This window comes from Photinus pyralis, unplaced genomic scaffold (genome assembly GCF_008802855.1).
Source record: "Photinus pyralis isolate 1611_PpyrPB1 unplaced genomic scaffold, Ppyr1.3 Ppyr1.4_LG3b, whole genome shotgun sequence".
In the NCBI taxonomy this organism is placed as follows: domain Eukaryota; kingdom Metazoa; phylum Arthropoda; class Insecta; order Coleoptera; family Lampyridae; genus Photinus; species Photinus pyralis.
The window spans coordinates 28523246-28534985 of NW_022170510.1; the positions used below are offsets into that span (position 1 = coordinate 28523246).

The following is an 11740-nucleotide window of genomic DNA, read 5'->3' on the forward strand; positions in this document are numbered from 1 at the left end:
AGATCGCTCCGTGTGCACCGCCGGCCGGTTGGGTTGCCTACCTACAGGCGCGAAATTCCAGAAGGTAAATTTGGCTCTGGCACCCTTATTTTAGATTTCCGACCCCAAGTGTCCTATATCAAAATACCCCCCTACGCACCACCTACACGCTCCCAAACGGTGGCAGGTACTATAGGAATCACCCTGTATATNATTTTGGTGGCACCACGCTCAGAAAGTCCCTGACAGGGCGTGTCCGAGGGCGCTCGAAATTTAGACCGTACATTCTGATGCAAAATTTAAAAACACTTTAAGGCAATTACATACCATATCAGATCGTAGATCCAAGCTATATGCGTCTTGAAAAAGACGAGTTTGTATAAAACTGGAAACGGAAAACGTAAAATAAAGCAAATACAACAGGAAAATTGTAAACTAAAATAACGTGAAGCGTCAACTGTCAAAACGGAATAATTAATAATTATGGCGCGGAATGTATCGCGTCGTTTTGCAGACTTTCTATTGGCCAGCTTGAATTATTTCAAAATTAGTTCGCATATTTTCCGGGGCTTTTCTGAGCATGGTGGCACTGTACATCAATGCCATTGATTTAAAAAAATTACTTCGTAGATGTAAAAAAAGCTTGACTTTATCACAAGAATTGCAGTTTTTGATATCTCACAAGCAACAATCAGATTATAATATACAGTAGAAGGCAGACGTGAATTAAATTGTAAAATTTGTCCCGCGTGATAATCATTTGGTCGTGCCGCACTTTTTTACAATTTTATGTAAAGCTGATTATGATATTGTTCGTCAGACAGACAAATAACGCACCCACAATAGTGCCCTTCTATGTTTTTTAAAATGGGCTAAAGAATTTTTTGAAATTTTTATTTAAGTATCATTTCGAGATCATGGTAATATTATTCAAAACTTTCCTTAATGAAGTAGTAGAGTAAACCTGACATTGACGGTAACGAGATCTACGTTTTGATAACCATCACAATTATTATTATCATATAACCCACACTTCTGATACCGAGTTACAGAGCTGGGAAGTAACTAAAATTTAAGTTACTTTCAAGTAACTAAGTTACTGTAACTTAGTTACTTTTGAAATAACACTAAAAGTAACTTGTAACTTAGTTACTTTCTAAAAGTAACTTATAACTTTTCCATGTTCAGAGGAACTTAGTTACTTAGTACTAAGTTACTTTCTGGTAACTAAGTTACCTAAAAAGAACTTAGTTACCTACCGAAAAGTTACTTTTTATTTATTATAAAATTATTCCTCAAAATACCTTGTAGATCTCACAAGCGTTTAAATAATGTCAATAAGAAAAAATAGTCCTACTTATAATTTAACATTGAGGAGATGATAAAAGGTAGCAGCGGTAAAGTGCAATTTTTTATCTCTTTGATATATTATGTAATGTAGGAGTATGAGTAAGATGTCGATGCACCCTACCATTGCCGTTGTAATTATATACAGAAAATTTCTTATCTGTACATTTTTCGAATTCGCGACTCGACAACTGCACGGTGGCGCCCGGTGACGCATCGGCAGATATTTGTTCATGTGAGCTGATGCTTATTATAAAAAAATTGCAATTCGCCATTTACCTTTTAGTTGTAAACGTGCGACTGTTGTGCTTGTGAACGAAATAATATGAAAATAAAACTTTTGGTTATTCAGTATTCAGCTGTTTCCTATTATTTGTTGAAATTCGAAGCAAGCAACTCGAAAGTATCTTTTTAAAAGAACTTTTTTAAAAGTAACTTAGTTACTAGCAACTGAAACTAAGTTACTTTTGTTTCTAAGTATCTAGTTACTCAAGTAACTTAAGTTACTTTTTGGAAAGTAACTATGGAAAGTAACTTAGTTACATTATCAAAGTAACTTTCCCAGCTCTGCCGAGTTATAAGTTCAATGCTAATTCTTTTATGTCAAGTTCACAACCGATATATCCACTATGTTACGCCACTGTACATATTAAATACCATAGATATCTAGATATCTTATATGTCGATATCGACGATATCTACTAAAAGTATTTTATGTTATTAGTGGAATTAAAATTATGTAAAATTTGCAATTTGTTTGATTTATTTTTGTCCCTATCAATTTTCTGAATAAGTTGATATTACCCAAGGAATAAAGATATTACCTATAGTAGAGAGATTGTTTATTTATTTTAATAAACAATACTAGAGGTTAGGTAGTATTTCAATTTTTATATCGGAAGGAATAGTAGGTACCTAATCACACCTTTGATAATTTTGATAATACAAAAGTAATTTTGAATTCAACATTCAGACAAACCGATTTGGAAATTACAATCTACAATTAAAATCAACCGCCATGTTTTTGGTTTTGGTGGTAAACTGCGACGCGCAGTCGACCTAGCCGCCGGGCGCCGTAGCATTATTTGTTTTTGAAACCGAAGTTGGGGCGGTGTTCTAGAAAATTTGAAAGTTAACATGGTTCTTCAATGCGTAGTTCCCGGTTGTCATAATCGAGACGATAATAGAGTCGCGGGACCGGGACTACCGGCACTTTCTTTCCACAGGTAAAACACGAATTCTTGATTTGAAGAGGTTATGGGTTATTTATGTTTAGGATTACTATTCGTTCACTGTAAATATGTTTTATGGCTTTTGTATATTGTGTTACAATGTAGTTGTATTTATGGTTAGCTTACTTCGAATTCCAATAAATTAATAGACAAAATGTTTGGCTTCTTGTAATGCAAATATTATAATGCATAGGCGTGCGTTTTAAGGGGGTTTGGGATTAATTTAATTTGATATTCTTTTAACGTTATTTTAGTAGAAACCAAAAAATGTTTTAGATTTCCGTCAAACGAAGAGAGACGGGACAAATGGATAAAAAAATTGAAGTTTGATCGCGAAATTAAAGCAACCGATAGAGTTTGTTCAAATCATTTTGAACGTAGTCTGCTCTACAAATCCGAAGACAAAACCCGCTTGCTGAGTGAAGCAATTCCTACCATATTTCCACGTGTGTCGTAAGTAGTCTAGCACCCTTCCATTATTTTTAATCTCCACCACTGAAGTCAACACGTGTTGATTTTGAAGTACCGCGCAGGCGTAATAGACACTATAATTTAACTGTCATATTCATGCTTGTTTATTGTTTGTTTTATACAAAAACTGAATTACCGCGGTATTTAAAAGTTCGCATTTATTTATCCACCAAATATGCCTTCTAGACTTAAAGTGGGCACAAGGAATCGTTCTTTGCCAAATAAGAAAGAAAGTTCCGACGAAGAGGATTCTACAGAGACTCGCCAGAGAACAAAAGGAAAAGTTGCACCAACCAAACAGAGGTCGGCGAGCCTTAACTTGCAAAATGGGAAAGGTAGGTAACTTATGGATTCTATTAATATAGAAAATTTGAAAACCTAAAGCCTGTTTCACAAAGGACCGATGATCGGCACCAACCGAGGTACTAACCATCCGTCGTATCCATTGTTTTAAGTTGTATTGTCCACATGTTTGTCATTCATAGGTCGGTTCATGAAATAGCGCTGGCATCATGCTTGTGTATCATTAGTTGCAGTTTCGATATAGTGTTGCCCGAGGCGGTGTTGTCTCTTCTCAAATACATGTTGACCACGGATATTATCCTCGTTTCGTGAAAACAATTTCAATTTGACTGATCATCGGTCCTTAGTGAAAAGGGTCTTACATGAAAATAATGTGAATGATTATGGAACAAATTTTTGTTTGTACCTGTTCATAGAGAGGTTTCTTTGATAACAAATAACCAATAACTCACAATAATATCAATCAAAACTAACCATCTTCGTCTTCATCAGCAAGCAACCGTGTTTCCTGATGATGACAGGGATACTATAAAGATCAGCATGTTTGGAGTGTGTAAGGTAATGTGGCTTCAATACCTGCGTAGCATACTGACAATAGTACATAATATGTTTTTTCTACAACTGTCAAAAAAACCTGTCATTTTCTGACGGATTTCGAAACGCGAAGTACTAGATTTTTAAACGGTTAATTAATAAGTAAGGTTGCTATTGACAACGTGCGCGAAATCGTCAACAGTGAAAAAAAGTATTTCGCGCACGTGACAAAGTTGAACTTAAACAGAAAATTTAATTAACAATCGGTTCAGTTGTAGAAAAAATATTGTATAAAACGCTAGCGCGAAGTTATTTCGCGCATTTGACTGATATTTTGACTCGGCTTCGCCTCGTCAAAATACCTTCAGTCTCAATGCGCGAAATTGAACTTCGCGCTCTTGTTATATAAATAACTATTTTCTATTTCGGTGTTACAATGAGAATTTTGTGCAACTGTTTTCGGCAAAAACAGTGTTTCAATGAGTTCCATTGTAACATTGTTTTTGGTAACTTTTCATCTCTAAGTTGGCAGTTCGCTAAGACGTCAACGTCAAATCATCAGATGTGAAATCAAATTACGTAAAATTTATGTGTTTTCCTTGATTTTTGGTACACGAAGAACTTAATACATTCCAAATCAGCAGTTTACGCATCCACCATAAATAAATTTATCTACGAATAAAAAATTACACATTCATGGAATTTAAAGTTTCCAAATGTCAGTGTTGTGTTTATCTACGCGGCCAACTTAAAATTTGTCAACGTAAATGGTGTTGCCAACTTAAGACATATTAATTCTAAAGTTTCCTGTAGTTTTTCATAATTACTTTTTAATTAAATTAAAGCCCCAAAATAGAAAAAATAGTATGAAAAACACGTGTTACAATGTTTTATTGTAATACTCCTACCTTGTGGACACTCGTGGCTCCGCTTCGCTACGCCACTCGTGCCACAAGATAGTCGTATTACAATAGGTCGCATTGTAACACTTGTCTTTCAATATACTATTTTCTATTTCGGTGTCACAATGATGATTTTGTACAACTGTTTTCGGCCGAAGACAGTTGTACAAAGACAGTGATTATAGTCGTTTTTTTTTGGTAACTCATCTCTTAAGTTGGCAGTTACTAGTTAGTACAAGTAGGTACTTCGTTGGGTACTTCCATGTTTGAACTTCAAAATGTCAGTCTTACTACGCTGTCAACCTAAAACTTAATGGCATAAAAAGTGTTCCCAACATAAAACATGTTAGTTCTAATGTTCCCTATAGCACCGAAATAGAAAAAATTGTATGAAAAACGCGTGTTACAATGCTTTATTGTAATACGACTATCTTGTGGCACGAGTGGCGACGCGAAGCCTTGTAACACTTGTCTTTCAATATACTATTGTACTTCAATTGATATAGAGCAGCATGTTTGTGATAGGTTATCATAAGCAACTAAAAATCACATACAAAAAGCGACCGTGCGACAATATGCACAATCAATACGTTGTGTAAAGTAAGACGAAGTGTCTTGGAAGTGTGTGTAATTGGATAATGGCCAGTATTTTGCAGGGGCATACCCAGCACATTTTTAGGGGTGGGGGGATAGTTTGTAGTTATACCTGCACCATTTTGTAGGTATGTAAGTATGGATAATAGGATAGTCAATAAGTGATGTCATAAAAGTCAAAATTTTTCTGGACATTATCTTACCTATATAAAATTTTGGAGGGGGTTGCAACCCCCAAACCCACCTCTCATGAATGCGCCCTTGGTAGTTTGAACATCTGATGTAATCATTTTCATTGTTTTGTGGCTTTGAATATTTTTGTTTGTTTCTTCAATCCGGGCTTTGATCCATCACAGACTACTTGATTAAAATATAAAACCGTTGATATAACTTATATCTTATTTTCAATGTTAGGCTATGATAGCTCGTTGAAAAGAGGACTTTATATCTTTACTGTTTTCGACATCCCAATAGTCAGCCTCGAATTTTGGACACCCAGTACAGATTTGTCATAATTTTCGGAACTTCTGTTATTTTTTTTAGATTGTATTACACTTATGGAAATTTTACTTGTACTGTGTGTCCCATGTTGGTTGAAACTGCAGTCTCAGCTACTTACTATAGAGACTTGTGGTTTGTGGCTTTTGTTGTGCCACTTTTCTGTGAAACTTTTAATACCACAAACAGAATTAATCTAGCTACATTTGTTTCTGAGATACAGGGTGAAAACGAAGAGTGACTTTTTGGATGATATCACATCTTACTAGCCATATAAAGGCTGATTCTCACTATACATAACGTTTCCATACCATATCCTTTCCATAACCATTCCGTAAATTATTACACCTATGAAATTGACCTTTAAGTGATATGTGCGTAAGACATTCATCCGCGCACTAATACACATTCTCCTTTCCGTTCACATATGGAAGGCGAATGTGTATTAGCGCGCGACTGAATGGCTTACGCACATATCACTCAAAGGTGAATTTCCTAGGTATAATAATTTACGGAATGGTTATGGAAAGGATATGGTATGGAAACGTTATGTTAAGTGAGAATCAACCTTAAGATAGAAAAAAGGTAAAAACTGTTTATTTTAGATATTTTTACGTAGAATCCAGTGGCATAGTAAACAAAATGTTTGCCCACCGTTTCTGAGATTTGACCCAAAGTTGATATTTTTGTAATGTAACGCCCTGTATATCTTAACGTAAACTTTTTGCATTATTTTTCTAATTACATTGAGTCTCTATCTTTAAAAACAACTGAGATATACCATTGAATAAAAACACTATAAGAAGCCTAACCCCGTGGAAATAAAGCGCGACAGAGTTTGAACTGAGAATATAATGGGAACACTGTCAATAGAGTCGATTCTTGAACTGAGAAGAATGAGAATTTGCTTTCCTCCTATTTACCGCAAAGAGAGTTCGGGGGTCACAACCAATGCGGGTGCAAGGGGATTTGTGAGATTTGTCGCGCTTTCTTCCATAAGCGTTAGGCTTCTTATAGTGTTTTTATTCAATGGATATACTTACTGCAGTCTCAACCAAAATAGGACACACTGTACATCTACTTTTCTACGTGTTACACATGTAGGATAAGAAAAAATTTCCAATAACAGATCAAATCCTTGAGCAATAAAATAAGAACATTAGAAAGAATGTAAAATTTCAAACAGTTCAGTTAAACTAGAACAGCATAAACAAAAACAATGTCAATTAAAACATGTCCAAGATATCGTTCATATAAGAATATGTAAATGTATTTGTCATTTGTCGCAAATACTTCAATAATCTACACATGTAGAATATTAGAGATGACACGCACAGTCATGTCATGGATGATCTTGAATAGGAATATCACGCTATTTGTACCGGGTGTAGTATTAGTCGGCTGTGTGGCGAGATCACTTGTCACTTGTCAAACTTTGTAAAATCAGACACACACACACACACAAATATTGAATACCTACATACAAACAGACATTTATTACTTACAGACATACATTGTGTTCTTAAGTTTTAGTTGAAGTGTTCAGTTTACTTTGTTACATAAATAAATGTTAATTCGGTCTACCTCATATTCCCACACCGGGTATCTACATGAAATCCTCAACGTAGCAAATTTTTGTAGAAGTTAATTTTTGGTACACATATCTCATACAATTTTATTGCGTCTTATCAAGGCATTAGAAACAGTAAACTGTCTTTTTTGCGTTTATAAGTATTTGCCAAAAAATTTAAGCCTTGTTGAAATAACATTACACTACATTTTGGTACACACTACAAGTGTGGTAGGCCCCGGTTGCAACACTCGATGTGGTAGAAGGTAGACAATTCATTCATATAAGGTTTTTATACGTATTTTGAAAATTGGTGATTTACAGCATTTTTGTAAATGACCACTACTTTCATATTTCTGCATATTGTAGTAAAAATCAGTTGATGAATTAATTGTCAATTCGTCTTGTACTTAATTGTAACCAAATTCCTATTCAAATTGTATTAATCTAAACACGGAAATTAATAAACCGATACAACGAAATATCGAAGGATCCTCAGTATTACAATCAGTTTTAACGACAATTTATTTTAATCTTATAAAATACATTTTATAGTTAACAAAAATGCATCAAATTCATGTCTTGGGCTTTGAGATAATGCTCTTGGTTTTTTTCCCAACGATCTTGGTGCATAAATAACGATTTTGACATGATTTGATCAAAATCCATGTGGTCCATAAAAATAGATCAAATTCATGTTTAGATCATTGAGATAATGCTCTTGATCTTTTTCCCAACGATCTTGGTGCATAAATAACGATTTTGACATGTTTTTATCAAAATCCACGTTTTCGCCAAAAATTCATCAAATTCATGTCTTGGGCATTGAGATAATGCGCCTAGTCTTTTTCCCAATGATCTTGGTGCATAAATAACGATTTTGACATGTTTTGATCAAAATCCACGTGGTCGCCAAAAATGCATCAAATTCATGTCTTGGGCATTGAGATAATGCGCTTAGTCTTTTTCCCAACGCTCTTGGTGCATAAATAACGATTTTGACATGTTTTGATCAAAATCCACGTGGTCGCCAAAAATGCATCAAATTTATGTCTTGGGCATTGAGATAATGCGCCTAGTCTTTTCCCAACGATCTTGGTGCATAAATAACGATTTTGACATGTTTTGATCAAAATCCACGTGGTCGCCAAAAATGCATCAAATTATGTCTTGGGCATTGAGATAATGCGCGTAGTCTTTTTCCCAACGCTCTTGGTACATAAATAACGATTTTGACATGTTTTGATCAAAATTCACGTGGTCGCCAAAAATGCATCAAACTCATGTCTTGGGCATTGAGATAATGCGCGTAGTCTTTTTCCCAACGATCTTGGTGCATAATTAACGATTTTGACATATTTTGATCAAAATCCATGTGGCCTCAGAAAAATAATTTAACATTTTTTAATCACACACATGCGGTTATCAAACGTGCACGTTATCAACTCTTTCAGCATCAAGATAATGCGTTTGAAAGCTTTTACAACTCTAAATTCATGTGTAAAGAATAATTTTGGGTACATTTTGCTCTAAAACTTTTGACCGATACCACAGAGAAGAGTTATATTGAATTGTTACACATCTAAGAGTCATAGGGAATAATCTAGCGAAAGTCCGAACTCGATACATGACCTAGGGAATGAAATATGTTAATTTTTATTATATTGAGTTCGCAGTTTTTCCTGTTCCCGATTCACTCGAAGTCGTATAACTTTTGTTCCTGTTAAACCAGCTTCCTGAAAATCAATAGCGTCCGTTCTTAATGTCCAACGTACCCGTATACCAAATTTCAACACAATCGGCCACTTTTAAAAAGAGTTAGAGCGCACACGGACGGACGGACGGACGGACGGACGACAATACAAAACTATAAAGGATCTGAGGATCCTTAATAATCAATACGGCGATTTTGAAAAACCCGCCCTTGTAATGAAACGTGGTTGGTTATTACTGGCAATGGCGCGTGCGTGCAATTTGTTTGGTTAAAAAACTTAAGAAATGGTATTTGGTCTCCTGTTTATTTTTTTCAATCAATATAATGCCATACTGTATCTAGAAGGCCACTGCCAATAATAATTCCTATCATTCTTCTTAATGTTTAGTAATAACGTTTCTATTAAAGGCGAGAAAACTAAAAAAATAAAGGAAGACCCATCCACTAGTTCCGATGAAGAATTTTCAGTGGAAAAGGTTCTTAATAAAAGGATTCGCAATGGAAAAACGGAATACTTACTCAAATGGAAAGGATATTCGCAGTGAGTATAATACATTTATTAGTTAACTGTGTTCTATGTTTGAATTGTATTTTAGTGAGGATAACACGTGGGAACCAGAAGAAAATTTGGATTGTCCCGATTTGATTGCAGCATTTGAGAACGCACGGAAACCACCACCTCTGGTGCAACAGGCGACACCTTCAACAGATGCAGACAAGGGAAGTAAACAGAAAAACATAACAGAAGACAACAGGTCACGCGGTTTCGATCGTGGATTATTACCAGATTCCATTATTGGTGCAACAGATGCTAGCGGCGAATTGATGTTTTTGATGAAGTGGAAGGGTTGTGAAGAAGCTGACCTTGTACCAGCTCGTCAAGTAAATATAAGATGTCCGGAGATCGTTATAAACTATTATGAAAACAAAATTCCTTGGTACACCAGCAAACCATCGACACCTCCAGTAGTTGCAGAGATAGAAATTTTAGATTAATTTTAAACAAGATTCTTTGTATGTAAAATATATTTACGAGTTTTCATTTTCTTTAAATTTACATTTCGTACATGTATAAAAAACTGTTTGTCCTTCATCAGCAGACCGTAGTTGAACTGTTGCGTAAGACATTTTATCATTTCCACATTTTGGGCATTTACGTTCAACTACTGGCCCCTCCTCTTCAGTCTCCTTTCTGTTTTCTTCTTTTAAGTTTTTTGTACAGGCATCAATGGAGTTAAAATGAATTGTGTACTTTATTTCGTCACTGCCAATTTCTATTTATGAAAAAGTTATGGAAGATGTACTTATTGAAGTGGAACATACCTTTATGGCTATAACGTCGCGTACATCTGTAGCAAATTATGTCGCCTACTTCTCCAAGGAGCGGTAAAATTGAACCGCAGTCGGAGCAAAAGTTTGGAGACGACACGAAGGTGTATTCGCTCTTTTTGTTTTCCATTTCAAAAACGTGAAATATAACCTAATTTATTCTTGGAAGTGGCTGTGCGACGTTGATGTAAAGGTCGCATTACACCTGAACGAGTTTAGGACTGCTAATTGTAACTAAAATATGGTCAAGGACATCGCCTGGGTATGTGAGTTTCAGGGTAAACGAGTCTCTCCGAAGTTGTCCGATTAGACACGATTTGAGACTGTCAACCTATAAATTAACAAACGTCAATTAATTAATCGCCTAGATATGACGAAAAAGCAAATCTATTCTTATTTGTGGACGTATAGAAGATAAGAGTATTTAAAGCTTTCCGTACTGCACGGTTACCATAAAAGCGAGTAGCGACTCTTTACGCGATCCGGGTGGTGTTCATACGACTTTAGTTTACCCTGAGATTCACATCACGACTACAGTGCCCTCTATCCGTGACCACCCATTTTGTATTGAAAGCATAGGGCTAATAGCAATCCATGTACTATATGGTCTAAGGGATTATCTCTTTTACAGTGTACAGGCTCAATAATTATCCACAAATGAACGATTGCCCGTATTCATATAGAGAACGAATTCGTTCAACGCATAGACATATAAAAAAATACATAGGAGTTTTAAATATGTCTATGGTTCGAAGGCATTTACTTTTATGGGGCGTGTATAGGAACAAATATGTTTGCTTGTTAGGTATGCCTATTTTCTAGTGTGTATACACTGTAAGCTGTATATTTAGCCATTGCGAATACGAATACTGTGGCAAGCCGTACACACTACAAAATAGGTAGACCTATTACCATTGAATTTAAGTTATAAATTCAATGCTATTGCCTAAAAAGCAAATATATTCATTCGCTTGTGATAGGTTGTACGTATATACGGAACGAATTCGCTATATGAATACGCGCCTTCAGAAAGTAAAATTCTGGCCAAAACAATTTCGTTGGAGTTCAGAATCCATAAGGTGATCCAAAATCTAAGGCCACATTGAGACAAGAACAGTTACAAATGGATGAATTATTGCAACGGAAGTGCACATTACACTATCGAAAGCATAACAGTTTTGAAAATGTTACACAAACATTTGGGATTAACGCCATTAACATAAATGTCTACAAGATCAAGGCTCCTCACAACAGAAACTTGTCAGGC

General features: G+C 35.4%; 1 protein-coding gene across 2 annotated transcripts; it reads left to right on the forward strand.

Moving 5' to 3' along the window:
- The first annotated feature begins 2295 nt into the window (after window positions 1-2295).
- Window positions 2296-10197, forward strand: LOC116167237 (chromobox protein homolog 1-like). Of its 2 annotated transcripts, none has more exons than XM_031482517.1 (5): window positions 2296-2552; window positions 2835-3011; window positions 3216-3364; window positions 9553-9685; window positions 9741-10197. In XM_031482517.1, exons 1-5 carry the CDS (start codon window positions 2464-2466, stop codon window positions 10138-10140), a joined length of 948 nt encoding a protein of 315 aa, XP_031338377.1. In that variant the 5' UTR covers window positions 2296-2463; the 3' UTR covers window positions 10141-10197. The 2 variants fall into 2 exon arrangements, with proteins under 2 accessions (XP_031338377.1, XP_031338378.1); XM_031482518.1 differs by lacking the exon at window positions 2296-2552 and adding an exon at window positions 2729-2753 and having other exon boundaries at window positions 2813-3011.
- The last annotated feature ends 1543 nt before the right edge of the window (window positions 10198-11740 follow it).